Source organism: Ovis aries, chromosome 2, assembly GCF_016772045.2.
Source record: "Ovis aries strain OAR_USU_Benz2616 breed Rambouillet chromosome 2, ARS-UI_Ramb_v3.0, whole genome shotgun sequence".
In the NCBI taxonomy this organism is placed as follows: domain Eukaryota; kingdom Metazoa; phylum Chordata; class Mammalia; order Artiodactyla; family Bovidae; genus Ovis; species Ovis aries.
In genome coordinates this window covers 240,791,593-240,812,263 of record NC_056055.1, presented here as the reverse complement: position 1 = coordinate 240,812,263, position 20,671 = coordinate 240,791,593, and the positions used below count along the sequence as shown (strand labels likewise).

General features: G+C 53.9%; 1 protein-coding gene across 4 annotated transcripts; it reads left to right on the top strand.

Moving 5' to 3' along the window:
* Positions 1–1,243: 1,243 nt before the first annotated feature.
* Positions 1,244–19,698, top strand: EXTL1 (exostosin like glycosyltransferase 1). 4 transcript variants are annotated; one of them, XM_027965491.2, is made up of 12 exons: positions 1,244–2,863; positions 10,113–10,203; positions 10,494–10,601; positions 11,404–11,523; positions 12,044–12,176; positions 12,375–12,481; positions 13,534–13,623; positions 13,803–13,856; positions 14,332–14,418; positions 15,005–15,165; positions 17,883–18,057; positions 18,241–19,698. In XM_027965491.2, exons 1-12 carry the CDS (start codon positions 2,097–2,099, stop codon positions 18,421–18,423), a joined length of 2,076 nt encoding a protein of 691 aa, XP_027821292.1. In that variant the 5' UTR covers positions 1,244–2,096; the 3' UTR covers positions 18,424–19,698. The 4 variants fall into 4 exon arrangements, with proteins under 4 accessions (XP_027821292.1, XP_042100458.1, XP_014949163.2 ...); XM_042244524.1 differs by lacking the exon at positions 10,494–10,601; XM_015093677.3 differs by lacking the exon at positions 13,803–13,856.
* Positions 19,699–20,671: the final 973 nt, after the last annotated feature.

The window sequence follows — 20,671 nt, the reverse complement described above, 5'->3', positions numbered from 1 at the left end:
AAAAAAGAAGAAGCCAGGAGACTGCTACTTGTTGAGGGACACCCCCCACAGGGTAGGCCTGGCTTTTAACTAGGCTACAGTCTTAAAGTGGATATTATTACTCCCTCCCTAGAGAATCAGAGACAGAGGCCCAACATTGTCCAGGCAGTAGGAGACAGAAACAGAGGCCACTCCAGGTCAGACTGGGGCTCCTGGCAGCCAGCCTGTCTCTCTATCACTTCAGTGATTCCTCACTGGGTGACATCACCCATTCCTGACTCCCGCCACAGAGCACAGACCCAAGAACTGAGAGGTAGGGGGTGGCTGGGGGGACCCTCAATGGGGTGTGGATCAATGGAGTCAGGAAATGGAGCCTTCAGGAAAAAGAAAGTGCTGGTCACTTAGTCGTGTCAGACTGTTTACAGCTCCTCTGTCCATGGAATTCTCCAGGCAAGAATCCTGGAGTGGGCTGCCATTTCCTTTCTCCATGGGATCTTCCCAACCCAGGGATCTAACCCAGCTCTCCTGCATTGCAGGCAGATTCTCTACCATCTGAGCCACCAGGGAAGCCCTTCACCCTCAGGAAGAACTCCACATATGGACTTGAACAAGGATCCAGTACTACAGACCCTTCCGACAGAGCTCCAGGTAAGGGTGGACCCATGGGTCTGAGTGTAAGGTGTCAGGAAAGGTGCTGGAAAAACTGGAGCTAGAGTTGGATTGGCAGAGGGTAAGGGCTGGGGGCTGAAGGAAGAGAGACCAATCCTGGGAATAGTTGGAAGCACCTTATCCAGTATCACACACCCACCCCGCAGCCACTTGATGCCTCAGTTATCTCTTCTGTTGATGGAAAGGGTTAAAACGTGGAGAACCTGTATCCCATCTAGGAGCAAGTCCCCCAGCTGCAGTGACCAGTGGAAAGCTCTAAGGACTCTAGTCAGGACCTCAAGGTTCAAATCCCACCCTGCCACTCCTTAGCAGGGTCTCCTTAGAAGATACCATCCTCTCTCTGAGTTTCACTTTGCTCATCCATAGGAAACGACAGTGATTAAACCTTGGTCTTCTAAGGCTGACGTGAGATAGAGGTTGGAATAGCTCAAGGCCAATCATGAGCTGTGGGCCCTGCTGGTTATCATTATTAGCAATCCAGAAAACTGGTTTGGAAGGGGTTAAGTGGAAAGCTTGCCTCCCAGACAGGAGCCAATCAGAGCTGGCAGGGGAGGAGTCAGGCTGCCGCTGGGAAAGAGATCTAGATTGACCAAACACTGCCCTGAGAAGGGAGGCGAGACACAGCAGGGCTTGGGAGCCATGGGGCAGGGGCTTGGCAGAAGGTCCCCGGCCTCTGCACCCTGATAGCTCCAAGCCGAGGGTGCAGGACCAACTGCTAGAGGTGGAGGGAGGAGGGACTGAGCTGCCTGGGCTGGGACTTAGGCAGGGTGGGAGAGGACCAGGACTTAGAGCCCTCCCAGCCCCCCAGGCAGGGGCCACCGGCTGCACTCAGGCCTTGCCCTCAGCTGACCCTGAGAGCCCACATGGGATGTAGGATCTAATTTCAGTTCCAGCCACAGGGCCCTCAGCCCAGGAGTGCTTGCCATTGGACACAGGGTGGCCGGGCTGCTCAGGGGCTGCTCAGAAAGGGGGAGGATTGGGGAAACCAGCCCTGCTTCCATCCAGCCCTGCACCCTGGCCAAACCGCCTCGTGTGGGAATCCTGACAGGTCCCCCATGGCCTGGCAGACTGCCCTCCTCTCCCTCAAGGCCAAGGTCAGGGGGTGCAGCCAGGAGGGCAGAAGGACACTGGCTTGCAGTCTGCGCAGGGGTTGCATCAGCCTGAGCAGCACCCAGGGGCAGGGGGCCTGCTGGGAAGGGCAAAAACTGGCTTGGTTGTCCAAAGGCCAAGGAAGCAGAGTCCGGACCACAAGAAGGCAGGGCCAGAGAGCGGGGTCCTCCCTGGCCCGTGACTTGTGACTTGCTGTTGGATCTTGCCCTTCATAGGCCTCAGTCTTCCCATCTGTACAATGAGGGTGCTGACCTAGAGGGTGGATCCCCATCCCAGAGGCCCCCTCTGTGAACCCCTGGCTTCCCCTGCTTCCTGCAGCCCTGGCTGTGGGTGGCCACATGCAGTCATGGAGAAGAAAGTCCCTTTGGCTGGCCCTGTCAGCCTCCTGGCTCCTCATCCTGCTAAGAGTCTTCCCAGTTCTCCGCCTGGCAGAGCCTGCCAGACGCCAGGCAGGGGGCCCCCAAGGCTGGCCCCGCTGGCTGGACGCAGAGCTCCTGCAGAGTTTCTCCCAGCCTGGGGAGCTCCTGGAATATGGCCCTCAAGCCCCCCGTGGCGGCCGCTGCTACCGGGAAGCTTGCTTTGATGCCTCGAGGTGCAGAGGTGGTAGCCTCAAGGTGTTCGTGTACTCGGCGGTCGGACCCATCTCTGAGACTCCGCGCAAGGTCCTGACTTCCATCGAGGGCTCCCGCTACCACACAGCCAGCGCTGCGGAGGCTTGCCTCCTCGTCCTCGTCCTCAGCCCCGACACCCCCGCTGGAGAGTGCCACCCGGCGCTCCCGCAGTGGGATGGGGGCAAGAACCATCTGGTCCTCAGTCTCCACCCCACCCCTTGCCTCCGGATCTTCCAGCTGGGACAGGCGATGGTGGCCGAGGCCAGCCCCACGGTGGACACCTTCCGGCCCGGCTTTGACGTGGCCCTCCCGCTTCTCCCCGAAGCCCACCCTTTGCGAGGGGGGGCCCTTGGCCAGCTGCAGCAGCACAGCCCCCTCCCTGGGGTGGCCCTGATAGCTGTGGCAGAAGAGAGGGGCGGGTGGCGCTTGGCAAGGACCAACTTCTCTGCCTGCCCCTGGGATGGACGCTGTGAGCAGGACCATGGACCCAAGCAGTAAGTGGACCTCTCCCCTCGGGGGCTGGATGGGAGGGGTCTGTGGTGGGAGTGAGCCCAGGAGCCCGGGTAGGATTGAGATGGGCAAATTTAGACCTCAGCTGCAGCAGGAGGGAATTGGGTTAGATAACAGAGAACACGACCACCAAGATGGTGATCTGCTACAAGGGGTGTTCAAAGCAGATTTTGGACTTTTTTCTTGGGGATCTTTAAAAGCATAAAATGTGACTCACTCCTATTTACTCTTCTTTTATGCCAATCCCTCCTTCCCTAACATTTTATTTAACATACAAGTCTATAGTGCTTACCGTGTGCTGTGCTAGTCACACAGTCGTCAACTCTCTGAGACCCCATGGACTGTAGCCTGCCAGGCTCCTCTGTCCATGGAATTCTGCATGCAAGAATACTGGAGTGGGTAGTCATTCCCTTCTCCAGGGGATCTTCCTGACCCAGGGACTGAACCCGGGTCTCTTGCCTTGCAGGCAAATTCTTTACCATTTGAGCTACCAGAGAAGTCCCAGTATGTGCTAAGCACATTTTATAAATGGTTATCATAAAATAATACTAATCTCTATTCTTTTAAGTATTGGTGTACCAGACACTAAAGCCCAGAGAGGTTAAATAAGTTTCCTGAGGCCACCCAGCCAGAAAGAGTACAGCTAGTATTTCAGTCTAGGATTGCATGGCTCCAAAGCCTTCAGCATTAGAGTTCTGGGAGTTTATGATCAATTCCGTAACATACCTCTGGGCCATGATCACAGATGGAAGCTGCTCCTATGTCTCATTTTGGGGATTAACCTCTAGCCTTTGGCTATAGCAAATATGGATAAAGTCAGACCTGCAAAAGCATTCCCACCAGTGAGAGTGTCTGAATACATACAAGGGACATGGGAACCCATGGGGACATGGAGAACTCATTCGAAAATGTCTCCACCTGGGCTAGTTGGTAAAGCAGTTAACCCTTAAGCACTAATCCCTCTGTACCCCCAGGAAGCTAGAAATATCCACAGGCTGGCTGGGCAGACTGGAGTTGGAACCTGTTACTCTAGAATCCTTCTCTTGCCCCGTGTCAGATATCTCCCTGTTCTTTGCTAGAACAACATGGCTTATTCTAAGCTCCACTTCCCTCCCAGGAATTCTTCTCGTGGCCAAGCTCCATTTTTGCCTCTGCCTGGGGCTTCTGGGGCTTCTCTCAGCCACAGGGCTCTTGTGGGACTGGAATCTCTCTACCTCCCAAAGGCACGTGGCCTCCAAGGAGCCCCGCAGCCAGGTTAGGAACAGCAGACCTGTCCCTCAGTCCCCATGGCCCTTCTGCCAGGACCCATCCCTAGCAGGCATCTCCTGGACCGCACCTGAAGTGCTGGGGATCCCCCCAGGCACCTCAAGCTCCAAATTCAGACAGAGCTGACCTTTGGTGACTCCACTCATTTGCCTGGCCTTACTTCTGATTAGACACTTAGCCATTCTTAGTTACAGGAAGTTCTTTCAGCTGACTTTCAGTTCAGTTCAGTTCAGTCGCTCAGTCGTGTCCGACTCTTTGCAACCCCATGAATCGCAGCATGCCAGGCCTCCCTGTCCATCACCAACTCCCGGAGTTCACTCACACTCACGTCCATCAAGTCAGTGATGCCATCCAGCCATCTCATCCTGGGTCGTCCCCTTCTCCTCCTGCCCCCAATCCCTCCCAGCGTCAGAGTCTTTTCCAATGAGTCAACTCTTCCCATGAGGTGGCCAAAGTACTGGAGTTTCAGCTTTAGCATCGTTCCCTCCAAAGAAATCCCAGGGTTGATCTCCTTCAGAATGGACTGGTTGGATCTCCTTGCAGTCCAAGGGACTCTCAAGAGTCTTCTCCAACACCACAGTTCAAAAGCATCAATTCTTTGGTGCTCAGCCTTCTTCACAGTCCAACTCTCACATCCATACATGACCACAGGAAAAACCATAGCCTTGACTAGACGGACCTTTGTTGGCAAAGTAATGTCTCTGCTTTTAAATATGCTATCTAGGTTGGTCATAACTTTTCTTCCAAGGAATAAGCGTCTTTTAATTTCATGGCTGCAGTCACCATCTGCAGTGATTTTGGAGCCCCCCAAAATAAAGTCTGACACTGTTTCCACTGTTTCCCCATCTATTTCCCATGGAGTGATGGGACCAGATGCCATGATCTTCGTTTTCTGAATGTTGAGCTTTAGGCCAACTTTTTCACTCTCCTCTTTCACTTTCATCCAGAGGCTTTTAGCTCCTCTTCACTTTCTGCCATAAGGGTGGTGTCATCTGCATATCTGAGGTTATTGATATTTCTCCTGGCAATCTTGATTCCAGCTTGTGTTTCTTCCAGTCCAGTGTTTCTCATGATGTACTCTGCATAGAAGTTAAATAAGCAGGGTGACAGTATACAGCCTTGACATACTCGTCTTCCTATTTGGAACCAGTCTGTTGTTCCATGTCTAGTTCTAACTGTTGCTTCCTGACCTGCATACAGATTTCTCAAGAGGCAGGTCAGGTGGTCTGGTATTCCTATCTCTTTCAGAATTTTCCACAGTTTAGTGAATGCTAAATGCTGTCAGTTACTGGTGAATCTGAAAGGTATTTTAGCCTGAATTTTGAGAAACTGAAACTTGGGGAGTGCACACGGTAGGTAGGAGCTCACTAAATGTTTACTGCTTTAATCCAAACTGGCCAGAACCAGCCAAGATTTTCTAATAGCTGTGGGCCACCGTCTGAGTTGCCTTTTTGATAGTTTATTTCCAAGGTGTCATGCCTGGCAGCCTCTAACTGTCCCCCGAACTTCAAGCAGTTCTGTGTTTGGCCTCCACCACTTGCAGGCATCAGGACTTGTAATCTCTGGAGCCTCAGTTTCCCTGTAGTGCCAGGCATCTGTCTGAACAGCAGTCAAGTATAGGGACAGAGAGAGGGAGGCCCGCAGCCGTGGACCGGCCCTGGAAGGTGGCCTGAATAAACAAGGGCTGGCCAGAGAAAGCGGGGATTCATGTCCCTGCCACTGGCCCACATTTACCCCGCTGGGGGTGGGGGGAAGGGCGAAAGGGAGCATTTGGGGAGAGCCCACTCCCCGCTCTCCGCTCTCACTCTCCCGGGCGGGTGATGCGCCAGCTATGGCTAATCCTCTCAAGCACATTTCAAGGGAGGTGTTACTATCCCCGTTTCAGGGAACACGAAACTGAGGCTCAGAGAGGTGGAGGGAGCCAGCCAAGGGCCTTTGGTGACAAGCTCCTTGGTTCACCAGGGCCTCCCTCACTGCTCTGACCCGGCACTTATGAGCTGCAGAGCTTGAGATTAAACCGCACATTTCTGGCTCCAAAGCACATATTTTTCCACCTTCGTTGAACAGTCTCCTGTTGCTTTGGAATAAGCCTCTAACAGTTTAAATTGCTATTTATTTACTTTTATGAATAGGGGATTCATTCACATGGTACGAAATTCCAAAGGCACAAAAGGGTGGACAGTAATACCTCCCTGCCATTCCTGTCTCCGGCCACCCAGTTTTCCTTCCTGGAGCTAAACACCGTTGCTAGTCTCTCTCGTGTCTTTTCTGAAGTACTCTGTGTGGATATAAACGTGCATAGGTTCTTCCCTGCTTTTTTTTTTTAAACATAAATTTAATGCATGTTTAAGATCCCCTGCCCTGTCGCCACTGGGCCCAAGAGGTGCAGTGCCTAGGGCCCATGATATTGGAGCCCATGAAACTGTTTTCATTTCTTTGAAAATCAGAAGGAAAAAAGAAATGAACTTTTGAATAGAAGAAAATGCTTTAATATATTAGTAGGTTCATTTTTATACCAACACAGTTGTCGAATATAATGTCTATAATATTTTTATGGTTGAGAGGCTGCAAAGGCCAGAGCCTAGGGCATTGCAAATTGCAATGCTGCCCTGCCTGGGGCCATGGGCGGAGTCACCTTGTCAGCAGCCTTGGGCACTGAGGGCCCAAGTCCATGGCAAATACTTTACAGAGTCACAGATGATCAGCAGTCACCATGACATCCCTTCCACAACACACACACACACACACACACACGCACACACGCACACACACACACATGCCATGCAGTGCTCAACCAGCCTCTGATAGGGAACTCGACACCTCCCAAGGCCACCCACTGTCTACTCTCAGCCAGCTCCGTTACTAGAATTTGTGCCAAAACTGACCTTTCAGACCTTTGGTCCATTGGTGCTGAGTCTCCCCTCTGTTGCACACTGAGTGCCCATTCTCTGCAGGGTTCTCTGCTTGGCCCTGGGGATATTGGCTGAAGGAGGCACAGCCCCAACCCTCAAGTAGCTCGGTCTTATTAGAGAGACAGGCAAGTCCCTGGTTATGACAGACATTGTTAAGCAGAGAGAGGCTGGGCGAGCTGCCTGCCTGGCTCCTCTACTTCAGAGCTGCAGAACCTCTTTAGGCCTCAGTTTCCTCATCTGTAAAATGGAGCATACACATACCTCTCATCTCATAGGGTTGCTGTGAGAATGAAGTGAGTCTAAGTACTTAAAGCACTTAGAACAAAGGACATGCTCAGTTCAGGTTAGCTCAGTTCATTACTTCTTCAGAGCATGGAGAGGCTGTGGGAGCAGAAAGGAAGGCACCATCTCTGGAGAGACCATGGAGGGCTTCCCAGAGGAGGTGATTTTTGAACTTTACACATTAAGACTGAGTAGGGGGAACTCTTCAGGCGGCAAGGCAGGGACGGGTGCTTCAGGCTGAGGAAGAAGGACGTGCACACACACAGAGGGGACAGTGGAGGTTATCGAGGACTGACTGGTCCAGTTTATTGAGTAAGTTATCTGGCTCTGGTTTCTCCGTAGCCTTCAACTTAGGAGTTTTCAGTCCTTTAGGGGTTTATTGAGGAGGAAGAGAGGACTGTGGCTGGCTGGCGCCGTGGCTTTTAGTGAGATGGAGGGTGTCCTGTTTTTAACTTGTGGCTTCTTCCGGGAGAAGCCTGATGGACACCTGAGCATCAGACAAAGAAAGCAGGGTCCGCTGGGAGACCCCTGGGCAGCAGCTCCAGGGTAGTCCAGATAACCCAGGGTCAGGGGTCAGCACACCTTGGTTCTAGTTCCAGCAGAGCCCCCACCCTTTCTGAGACCCTGAGCCAGTCCTCGGGCTCTCTGAGACTCAGTCTCCCCATCTGTTCAAGGAAGGTTGGTCCAGAGGCTAACTGCTCCTAGGATTGCTTCCTGAAAGTTGAGACTCAGGACCAGACAGGCTGTAGGTGAGAAGGGTCCTGGGATCCTCTCAGCCCTACTCCTCAGTCCCACTCAGAGCAGGTCTATGGGCCCCAGAGTCCTGTGCACACCCGTGTGTGCACATACACACACACTACACCACACACACACCACACCACACCACACACACACACACCACACCACACACACCACACCACACATACTCCATAGCCCAGAGTCCTGTGCACACCCATGAGTGCATGTGTGCACACACACACCACACCACACATACACACACACCAGACACACACACACCAGACACACACACACACCACACCACACACACACACACCACACCACACACACACACCACACCACACCACACACACTCCATAGCCCAGAGTCCTGTGCACACCCATGAGTGCATGTGTGCACACACCACACCACACACACACACACACCAGACACACACACACACACACACACCACACCACACACACACACACCACACCACACACACACACCACACCACACCACACACACTCCATAGCCCAGAGTCCTGTGCACACCCATGAGTGCATGTGTGCACACACACCACACCACACATACACACACACACCACACACACACACCACACACACACACACACCACACACACACACACCCACCACACCACACACACACACACCACACCACACACACCACACCACACACACACACACCCACACACACACACACACACACACACACACACACACACACACACACACACACACACCACACACTCCATAGCCCAGAGTCCTGTGCACACCCATGAGTGCATGTGTGCACACACACACACACACACACACACACACACACACACACACACACACACACACACACACACACACACACACACACACACACACACACACACACACACACACACACACACACACACACACACACACACACACACACACACACACACACACACACACACACACACACACACACACACACACACACACACACACACACACACACACACACACACACACACACACACACACACACACACACACACACACACACACACACACACACACACACACACACCACACACACACACACACACCACACACACACACCCCACAGCCTAGAGTCCTGTGCACACCCATGCGTGCAGGTGTGCATACACACATCACATCACACACACACACACACACACACACCACACCACACACAGCACACCACACACACACCACACCACACACAGCACACCACACACACACCACACACACATACCCCATAGCCCAGAGTCCTGTACACACACATGCACACACACATACCCGCACACACACACACCCCCTCTGTAGCCAGGTCATGGCGCTCCTTCCCTGGCTGGGCAGTCCCAGGGTAGGTAGTGGCTCTGACGAGACTGTGACTCCTACCCCGCCCCTCACAGACACGCAGCCTGAGGGTGGCCCTGGGCCTGGGGGGAGGGGAGTGGGAGGAACAGAGGAGGCCTGTCCTCTGGGCGAGGGGGCCTCTCTGGGCAGCTGCTTCCTGTGTGGTTCCAGGCTGGGGGCCCAGCCCACCTTCGGACAGAAGAGCCTTTCACGGGCCTGGGCTCTGAGGATGGGGGGAGAACAGGGCATGGAGGCCACTTAGGTGAGGGGTGCCCAGAAGTCTGCGTGTGGCGAGTGGTGGGAGGGCAAATGCGTATGTACGCGCCCAAGTCAGTGGAAACAGCAGCTAGGCTGCCTCCCATTTTGCAAATGAGCAAACCATGGTCCAGAGAAGAGAAGGGAGGTGCCTAATCCTGAGGGCAGCGGCAGAGAGCTTGAGCTTGGGGTTCCTGCCCACTGCCTCAGCAGTGGGACGGGGACAGTGTGTGGCTGTGTGCGTGCAAGAATGTTAAAATATGAGAACATGATGGTGGGCTTGCACATTGTGAATTTGGGAGTGTTAGTGTGGAGGGCTGGGGGGGCATCAAGGGGGCTGGGGTGGAGGCATCAAGGGAGCTGGGGTGGGGGCAGCTGTCTTAGGCTTTCTATGTGCAGGACCCCTTCCTGTGCCTCTTTAGGACCCACCCCCGGGCAACGCTACCCAATGCCACCTTCTGCCTCATCCCTGGCCACAGTCCTGATGCCTTGCACTTCCTTCAAGCCTTGCAGGTACAACCCGGATGGGGGCACCCCCCGGCCCTCTCCCACCACACTCCTGAACTGGAAGGGTAGTCTAAGCCCAGACCAGTGGGAAGGGGCAGTGAGCTGCCCACTCCTTTACTCTGAGGCTCAGGTGCGTCTCCAGCCATATTCACTGCACCCCATGCAGAACAACACCCGATCCCCAGAAAAATCCCACTTTTCTCTCCTCTTTACCCCTTGCCCCCACTGCAGCAGAGAGGAGGGGAGAGTGTGTGCAGGTTGGGACTGGGCTCCCCAGTGACCCCCCTACCCCCCAGGCTGGCTGCATTCCTGTGCTTCTCAGCCCTCGCTGGGAGCTGCCCTTCTCGGAAGTCATCGATTGGACCAAGGCGGCCATTGTAGCTGACGAGAGGCTCCCACTTCAGGTAGCTCAGGGCCCTGCCTGTGGGGTGAGGACTGGACTCGGGACATGGGGGGACCCCGGGATCCTAACCCTCACTCCTATCCTCCATTTATGTATATTGATGACTTTAACCCCAGCCCTAAGCCTCTGGGGTTCTGAGAGCAAGTCCTCAGCCTCTTTCAGCCTCAGTTCCCCCATCTGTACAATGGGATAAGTTAGACTAGATGATCTCCATGGGCCCAATCCCACCGGTCCATGACTGCTTAAGTACCTAGCTTAAGGAAAAGTCACCCAAAAATCCAAAATCTGAGCACCTACATGGAGCTTGGAGTGGGAAAGCAAAACGCTCAGTGATTTTCCCGTCTGATAAAACTAACTTTGCTCATCTCTGAAAAATATAAACGTAAGCCTCGAATCTCCTGAGAAGTGGAGAACAGGGCAAGAAGCTAACAGGAATAGCTTCCTTCCACTGAGCCTCTACAATGTGCTAAACACTTAATATCTATCAGCTAATTTAATCCTTGCAACCACCCTATGAGGCCAGGGCTATCTGTCGACTTTACAGATGAGGAAACAGATTCAGAGATGTTAAGTGCTTTGTCCACAGTCACACAGTTACTAAGTGGCATTTAAACCCAGCTCTGTGTGACCCTTGAACACTTGATTGCTAAATTACCTGGGATTTTGCCAAGGATGACAGCTGCCAACCCACGTAGAGAACCACGGGAGCTGACTTCTGGTTCCAGACCCGCACCCTAGGTTGTCCGCACAGGTCAGTCACAGCCTGCCAGGGCCCCATGCTTCCTTTCTCCCTCTGACCCCAGGTCCTGGCTGCCCTCCAGGAGATGCCCCTCACACGGGTCCTTGCCCTGCGTCAGCAGGCCCAGTTTCTATGGGATGCGTACTTCTCCTCCATCGAGAAAGTCATCCATACCACTCTGGAGGTGAGGGGGACTCGGATGCCTGGCTCCACCCCATCCCTGTCCCCTCACCATGCTCCTCTCTTCAAACACTTCCTCTGCCCTGGTGCTTTGGCTTCCCCCTTGAAGATGCTTCTGGGAAGAATCTGAGACTTGGCTCCAAGCCCCTGAATGAGCTCCTGCTCTGGTCTTGGCCCAGTTTCCCCCTCTCTAGAGCGACATCTGTAGCAAACAGATTTCTAAGCATGCGCCAGCTCCCGCTGATGGGCCTTGGTTGCCTGGGGCTTGTGTTGGGAGGGATTCTAGTTCCGGAAAGAACGTCATGGCCTGTTCCTGGTGTCTGCCATGAGTGCAGACAGCATCAGGCAGCGACCCCTACTCTGGACTCTGAACCCTGCTGTCCCCAGCCGTCTGGTGATCCAGATGCTGCCCTCCCCGATTCCTGGAGAGGGTGGTGTGGGGCCGCACCAGGTCCTCGCTTCCTCAGGCCCCGCCCACCGCCACACTGGCCACGCCCTCTGCCCAGCCTTCTCTCCTTATGCAGATTATTCAGGACCGAATCTCTGGAGCATCTGCTCACCCCTCGCTCCTGTGGAACAGCCCCCCAGGGGCACTCCTGGCCCTGTCCACTTTCTCCACAAGCCCCTCGGACTTCCCCTTCTACCACCTACAACAAGGTGAATGCCCTAGGGATGGGACAACTTGAAGTCCCCTCGTCAACTCGCCCCAAGTCTGCCCCAGCTTCAACCCTAAGGTCCCACCAAGCCCCTCTCCAAATCCCCGACCCCTCCCGGCTCCCCAGGTTCCCAACTCAGGTCATTCTCCAGGGGGTTCTGTTCCCTCCCACCCTAACAGCCTGTGTCTCATTCCTCCAGGCTCTCGTCCTCTGGGCAGGTTCAGTGCCCTGATTTGGGTGGGGGCTCCAGGCCAGCCCCCCCTGAAGCTCATCCAGGCGGTGGCAGGCGCCCAGCACTGTGCCCAGGTCTGCCCCCTTGCCGGCTGGGGTGCTTGGATCCAGAGTAGGGGCAAGGAACAGGGTGGGGCCCTTGAAGACATCTGGATACCAAGGATAACCACACATTGTGGGAGAGTCATGGGAAGGATTTTCAAGTACCATTGCTGCCTTCCTCTTTCAGTTCCAAGTTTCTCCCTAGGTTCTTTCCACCTCTATCCCCTCTTCCCTCATGGAAACTGATGAAGCCCCCTGAAAAACAGGCACCTCTTGGGAGGTTGAAGTAAATGTGAAGTGAAAGAAAGTGAAGTCGCTCAGTCGTGTCCGACTCTTTGTGACCCCATGGACACCAGGCTCCTCTGTCCATGGGATTTTCTAAGCAAGAATACTGGAGTGGGTTGCCATTTCCTTCTCCAGGGAGTCTTCCTGACCCAGGGATCGAACCCAGGTCTCCCGCACTGTAGACAGACGCTTTACCGTCTGAGCCACCAGGGAAGTAAACGTACATGCATTCATTTGCGCATCCGGCATTTTCTGAGCACCCTGGGCTTGATGCTGAGGATGCAGAGAAAAAGCAGGAAAGGATTCCGCCCCAGATTCATATTTAGTTAGCATCTCCCAGAGCACAGACTGTCAAATGTCACTCCAGAGAAACCAGATACGCTCTCGAGAGTACATGAAAAGGAAATAAGCAGTTTGTTCAGCCAGAGCACAGATGGAGCAGCTTCAAAGATGGGCTTGAGCTGGGCTGGGAATGATAAAAGAGCAAGAGGAAGAGAATGAAAACCTTCGAGAAAAGATGGGGATGGGGTCAGGGTCCAGGCTAGGTGTGACCTGAGCTCTAACGCTACAGATAGCTACCTGTGTGTTACCAGAATTCATGCCTTCCAGAAACCCAGAGGCAAAAACAGGGCAGCCATGGATGCACCTTGGATCCAACTAAATTCCTTCCAAAGCCAGCTACAACAGCGGCTCCCCTAAACTTCTTCCACCCTGAGAAAGAGGACTCCTGGGACCCCCCCACCCCCACCCCCACCTTCTGCCCCAGGCTTCAGGACATCCTCCCCCGTCTTTCCTTCTAGATCTTGGTTCTCTGGAGCAGTAAGAAGCCACCCCCACCCAGGTGGCCTGAGACAGCAGTGCCCTTGACAGTCCTTGATGGGCACAGGAAGGTGAGGATGGGGAGGGGCACAGGAAGGGCAGAAGGCTGGGAGCTGGGGGACACACACACGGCAGGATTCACTTGGGCCTGAGCTGGACTTCAAGTTGGGCCTGAGAAATCATACCATGGGTTTCAGCTGCAGGCCTAATAGAAATGATTCTCTTCCATCCTTGTGAATTGTACTGCCAGAGAACCAAGTTTTGTGTGATGAGGGAAGGCAGAGGGACTACCTTGCTGTCTCAGGTAAGGGAGAGAGGGGAAACTTGGACAGGTGGCAGCATTTGGGGCGGGGGTGGGGATGGGGCAGGTGGCTTCCGAGAATCTGGGCTGGTGTAACACAACCGCTTGCTGTGCCATCTTGGGCAAGCCTATCTCTCTGAACCTGTCTCTTTGAAACAAAGGATGTTTAACAACCCCTTCCAGGGTTAAGGTGAGCATCTGATGTGCCCCTAGAGGAATCCTGAAATGTCAAACCTGGAAGGAACCTAGACACCAATGGCCCCATTTAACCAAAGGGCAGACTGAAATCCACAGAGGGAAAGCGAGGTCCTCGGGTCCGAGGTCCTTGCAGACTTGTTTTCACGGCTCTTCCTTTTACACCATGCCTGCAGGGGGTGGCGAGGGTGGGGATCCTGCTTAGCAGATACTCAGATTCTCACTGTGGGAGCCTGGGGAGGGGTCCCACAGCTGAGTTGCCCTCCATCCCGTCCCCCTGCAGGCCAGTGACCGCTTCCTCCCGCACAGCGCCATCGACACCGATGCCATCCTGAGCCTGGACGCCCACAGCAGTCTTTCCACAAGTGAGGTGAGGACCCCTCAAGAGGACTCCTGTGTGGGTCCTGGTAGCCCCTCAGAGTCCGGGAGCTGGGATGATCAAAGATCAAGAGGTCTAGCCTCCTGCTTTAGACATCACCCAGGTGAGCCATCAGCCCCCTCCTTAGAAGTCTAACAAAAGCTTTCCACAGATTCTTTGGGCTTCCCTGGTGGCTCAGATGGTAAAGAATCTGCCTTTAATGCAGGAGACCCTGGTTCAACCCCTGGGTCAGGAAGATCCCCTGGAGAAGGGAATGGCTACCCACTCCAGTATTCTTGCCTGGAGAATTCCATGGACAGAGGAGCCTGGCGGGCTACAGTCCATGGGGTCGCAAAGGATCGGACACAACTGAGCAACTTTCACTTCACAGACTCTCTGAAGATATTTTCAGTTCCCAGCTGCAAAGCACTGTTTCTATTTCCTAGCTGGGGAGTTCCTAAGCAACCCCTGGACATGTTCAGGCTGCCATCTCCTCTCCCCTGAGTCCCCTCAGCCGGGCTGGCCTTGACTCCATGTCTCTGATGTTCCTGGCTCGGCAGAAAGTCCTTCCTCACACCTCACTTAAATATCTCCCCAGGTGGACTTCGCTTTCACGGTATGGCAGAGCTTCCCGGAGCGGATGGTCGGCTTTCTCACATGGAGCCACTTCTGGGATGAGGCCCAGGGGGGCTGGGGCTACACTGGCGAGAGGACCAATGAATTCTCCATGGTTCTCACCTCAGCTGCCTTCTACCACAGGTACCGATGGTAACGCTGGCACTGGACTCAGAGGGTCACAGAGAACCCCCTCTTTGAACCAGGAGCAGGGTGGTATGGGAGTGGACACATACAGCCAGCACATAGCCCAGAGATCCAGGTTCAAGGCCACTTCCCAGTGCTGTGATGGGCAAGTCTCCCCACCTCTCCTGAGGTTCAGTTTCCTCATTTGTAAAGTGTACTCACCTCACAGGGCTGGTGTGACCATCAGATAAGAAAAGTACATGAAGTCCTTCGCACACAGATAGTCAACCAAAGGCAGCTAGTGGTGTTTTAAGCAGAGCCATGCAGAGGCCATGGACAGGGTTGGATTTGGGGGAGGTGTGGTAAATCCACAGCCTCCCTGAAGTTACTCTTTGGGCTGCCGTCTTTGAAGGCCTGGGAACCAGCTGATCCTTTCCTCCTTCTCACTCTGCCTGAATTCAGACTCAGAGCCCAGGGGAGGGGTCCCCACGGAGCCTGAGGGAAAGGAAAGTTCAGTTCAGTTCAGTCGCTCAGTCATGCCCAACTCTTTGTGTCCCCATGGACTGCAGCATGCCAGGCTTCTCTGTTCATCACCATCTCCCAGAGTTTGCTCAAACTCATGTCCATTGAGTCGGTGATGCCATCCAACCATCTCAACCTGTCGTCCCCTTCTCCTACTGCCTTCAATCTTTCCCAGCATCAGGGTCTTTTCAAATGAGTCAGTTCTTCACATGAGGTGGCCAAAGTATTGGAGTTTCAGCTTCAGCACCAGTCCTTCCAATGAATATTCAGGACTGATTTCCTTTAGGATTGACTGGTTTGATCTCCTTCCTGTCCAAGGGACTCTCAAGAGTCTTCTCCCAACACCACACTTCAAAAGCATCAATTCTTCGGTGCTCAGCTTTCTTTATAGTCCAACTCTCACATCCATACATGACCACTGGAAAAACCATAACTTTGACTAGGTGGACCTTTGTTGGCAAAGTGATATCTCTGCTTTTTAATATGCTGTCTAGGTTGGTCATAAGTGTTCTTCTAAGGAGAAAGTATTTTTCAATTTCATGGCTGCAGTCACCATCTGCAGTGATTTTGGAGCCCAATAAAATAGTCTCTCATTGTTTCGTTTCCCCATCTATTTGCCATTAAGTGATGGGACTGGATGCCATGATCTTAGTTTTTTGAATATTGAGTTTTAAGCCAGCTTTTTCACTCTCCTCTTTCACTTTCATCAAGAGGCCCTTTAGTTCTGCTTTGCTTTCTGCCATAAGGGTGGTATCATCTGCACATCTGAGGTTATTGATATTTCTTCCAGCAATCTTGATTCCAGCTTGTGCTTCATCCAGCCCGGCATTTTGCATGAAGTACTCTGCCTATAAGTTAAATAAGCAGGGTAACAATATACAGCCTTGACATACTCCTTTCCCAATCTGGAACCAATCCGTTGTTCCATGTCCAATTCTAACTGTTGCTTCTTGACCTGGAAACTTCCTGAGATTTCTCAGGAGGCAGGGAAGGTGGTCTGGTATTCCCATCTCTTTCAGAATTTTCCAGTTTGTTGTAATCCACACAGTCAAAGGCTTTAGTGTAGTCAATAAAGCAGAAATAGATATTTTCTGGAACTCTTTTGCTTTTTCTATGATCCAACAGATGTTGGCAATTTGATCTCTAATTCCTCTGTCTTTTCTAAATCCAGCTTGAATATCTGGAAATTCTTGGTTCACATACTGTTGAAGCCTGGCTTGGAGAATTTGGGGCATTACTTTGCTAGTGTGTGAGACGAGTGCAATTGTGCAGTAGTTTGAACATTCTTTGGCATTGCCTTTCTTTGGGATTGGAATGAAAACTGACCTTTTCCAGTCCTGTGGCCACTGCTGAGTTTTCCAAATTTGCTGGCATATTGAGGGTAGCACTTTCACAGCATCATCTTTTAAGATTTGAAATAGCTCAACTGGAATTCCGTCACCTCCACTAGCTTTATTCATAGTGACGCTTCCTAAGGCCGGCTTCACTTTGGACCCCAGAATGTCTGGCTCTAGGTGAGTGATCACACCATCATGGTTATCTGGGTCATTAAAATCTTTTGTGTATAGTTCTGCTGTGTTGGAGAAGGCAATGACACCCCACTCCAGTACTCTTGCCTGGAAAATCCCATGGATGGAAGAGCCTGGTAGGCTGTAGTCCATGGGGTCGCTAAGAGTCGGACACAACTGAGTGACTCCCCTTTTCTATTTCTGTTAGGTCCATACCATTTCTGTCCTTTATTGTGCCCATGTTTGCATGAAATGTTCCCTTGGTATCTCTAATTTTCTTGAAGTGATCTCTACCCTTTCCCATTCTATTGTTTTCTCTATTTCTTTGCACTGATCACTTTCTTAGCTCTCCTTGCTATTCTTTGGAACTCTGCATTCAAGATGGGTATAGCTTTCCTCTCCTTTGCCTTTAGCTTCTCTTCTTTTCTCAGCTATTTGTAAGGCCTCCTCCTACAACCATTTTGCCTTTCTGCATTTCATTTCACTATTGGCTGCAGAGAAGCCACAGGGCACAGAGTAGTGGAGAGCAGAGCATACACAGGATGGGAGCTCCTGGAGGCAGCCAGGGCTCAGAAAAGGGTGCAGGACTTTCACAAGAAGCTTAGGAATTTGGGGTCAATGGGAGAGTGAGGCCAGGAGGGAGAAGAATTCGGCCTTGGGGGGGAATCGGGCTGCAGCCTCTCCTATTCCTCTCCTCTCACCCAGGTATTACCACACCCTCTTCACCCACTCCCTGCCCAAGGCTCTGAGGACTCTGGCAGATGAGTCACCGCCCTGCGTGGATGTCCTGATGAACTTTCTAGTAGCAGCCGTCACCAAGTTGCCGCCTATCAAGGTGCCCTATGGGCCGTGGCATCAGGAGGCCAGACCTCCTCCACTGGTGAGGCCCCAGGGGCGTGGTCGGCACTGGGAGGGCCCTGGCTAGGGAAGCCAGGCTATCTAACCCAAATCCTTTGTGCTGCACGGGACGGAGCGGGGTGGGGGTGGGGGGGGCGCGGGGGCGGGGGGCGGGATTCCAAGTAAGAGAAGCACCCCCCCAACACATTTCTCTGCCCCCTCTTAGGCGCCTGGGGGTCCGCGGTTCAGAGCGGAGCCTCAGCCGGCCGCCCAGGACTGCCTCAACCAGATGGCGGCAGGGTTCGGCCACATGCCCCTAGTGTCATCGCGCCTCCGTCTAGACCCAGTGCTTTTCAAGGACCCGGTGTCTGTGTTGCGTAAGAAGTATCGCAGCCTGGAGAAGCCCTAGGAGGAACCAACCAGCTGAGACCCTGGCCCGGCTCCCAGGGGGCGCTGCAACCTGCCCGGGGTTGGGGGCGGGGATGGAGCCGCAGTCCCCTCCTCTGGAATATCTGGAGACCCAATCCAGGCTGCCGGTGAGCCCAACACGGCCGATCCCGATTGGCCAGCAACAGCCTCGCCCCCTCCTCCAGCCCAGTGGCAGTTCCCACGTGCTCCGCGCTACATCTGCCGCCTGGCCTCTGCCTTCGCAGACCCTTTACCTGGAATGCCTTTCTCGGCTTCTCTGCCGAGCTAACATCTGCTTCTCTTTCAGGTCCTCGCCTCCTCCACGAACCTGCCTGACCCCCACCCCCGCCCCGATCCTCTGCGCTTTCACAGCCGGTGTGTCCCGTAGTCCCCTTATTCATGCTGGCTTGCACAGGTACGCTGTCAGGCCCCCAGGAGGGAAGGGCCGTGGCCTCCTCTCTCTGGCCTGGCAGGTACGCCACAAATATTTGACGATCAGATAGACATCAGCTACGGGCCTGGGCCCTGTGCCGACAGTGGGCGGGGACGTGGACAAGGTGTGCAGAGTGAACTCCACGCCTACACCCCGGGAGGCATCTTTGCCGCAGGTTCCTGGCTTGCCGGGCACAATCCTGGAGCCCCAGGGATGGAGCAAAGACGCGCCGGGGAGCAAGTTTCAGGGCTTCCTTCTCCACCGGGCGGAGCAGAGTTGGGAGGGGAGGAGGTGGGCACGCCGGTGGCCCCTCGGCTCAGGCACTGCCGTCGTCCGGCACTATCAGCCTCGTCCATTAGAGGTCAGCACCGAGCCGCGCTTCCTATTCCGGGACCGAGAGTGAAAGTCGCTCAGTCTTGTCCGACTCTTTGTGATCCCATGGGCTTTACAGTCCATGGAATTCTCCAGGCCAGAATACTGGAGTGGGTAGCCTTTCCCTTCTCCAGGGTGTCTTCCCAATTCAGGGATCGAACCCAGGTCTCCTGCACTGCAGGCAGATCCAGGACCGAGAAGGGACTTCTAAACGCCTGCTGGGTGGGATTAGCGGGGTCTTGGAGGTTGGTTGGTGGTGCCCAGTTTGACGTCTGAAAACTGGTTTGGCCCACACACTTTGGACTAAGAAGGGGGGCCGTTTCTAGGCGGGCTGAGTGGTGGCAAGGGCGGTGCCCAGGGCCCTGGTAGTGAGATTAGAGTAGGGGAGGGGACTCTGGGTCTTCCTGGGCTCACCCACCTGGAACTGGCATTATCACTTCCGAAATAAAAGTGCGTGTCCTTGCTGCCTCACGCTCAGGCTATAAATACCTCCAAGGCAGCTGCACGGGGGAGGTGGACTCAGGTCTCGCCTGGGATCTGGGGCCACTCTGAGAGAGAGGGACAGGGATGGTGGGTCCAAACCAGGTCCAGGGTATCGGGTGTTTTTCTGCTTTGATGGCCTCGCAGCTCTGGAAACTCCCGTGACTAGTGACTAGCTTGCTGGCCAGAACATGCTGTCCCCAAGGCCATTCCAAGGCCTCCCACCTCCATCCTCCAGTTTGACCTCTGGCCCCTGGATGACTCAGGTCATCCCTGGAGCAGCTTACAGTGTGGGGTGCCGAGAAGGCTCTCTCTCTGGGGAGCTACGGGCTGCTAGATTCTTGACGTGGAGGGGGCACTGGGAGTTAAAGGGGAGGGGAGACAGTCTGGCCCTGAGTCAAGGACAGTGGGTGAGGAAGTACACAGCTGCGGCCCAGGCAGTCTTCCCAGGGTGGGGAGGACTCCAAGTGCCAGGCCCAGATGGGGAAAGAGGCACCTTTTCCCTCTGCACTCCTAGCTGCTGCACCCAGAACGCTGAACTGCCTTGGCAAGGCCTCAACCTGTGGGCTGCCAGGCCAAAAGGCTCATACTGTACCAACATGTAGCCCAGAGCAAGTCCCCAGCCCCTGCTGTAGGGGGAGGCCTAGGGGAATGAGGCAGAAATCCCAGACCTGCCTCATACCGGCTGTGTGACTTTGAGCCAGTGACTCAACCTCTCTGAGCCTCAGTTTTCTCATCTGCAAAAAGGGAGGACAGCAATGGCTGTCTCTCGAGAGGGGTGTGCAGACTTGGCATATAGCACAGCGATCTGGGCTCTTGTGGCCTGTGATGGCCGCGGGGAGGAAGACTGGGGTGGAATGGAGCTCCATCAACCAGAAGTCTCTCTGTCTCACACACACATATCCAAGCCAACACAACTTCCCCCTGATTTTAAGGGGCTGAAGAACCTGCGGATAGAATGAGA

Excerpts from the sequence above, each read along its gene's own strand:
- EXTL1 (XM_027965491.2), top strand. The coding sequence starts at position 2,097 with ATGCAGTCATGGAGAAGAAAGTCCCTTTGGCTGGCCCTGTCAGCCTCC. Across the intron at positions 2,864-10,112 it reads CAGGACCATGGACCCAAGCA|GACCCACCCCCGGGCAACGC; the intron begins GTAAGTGGACCT and ends GTGCCTCTTTAG. Across the intron at positions 13,857-14,331 it reads GGACTACCTTGCTGTCTCAG|GCCAGTGACCGCTTCCTCCC; the intron begins GTAAGGGAGAGA and ends GTCCCCCTGCAG.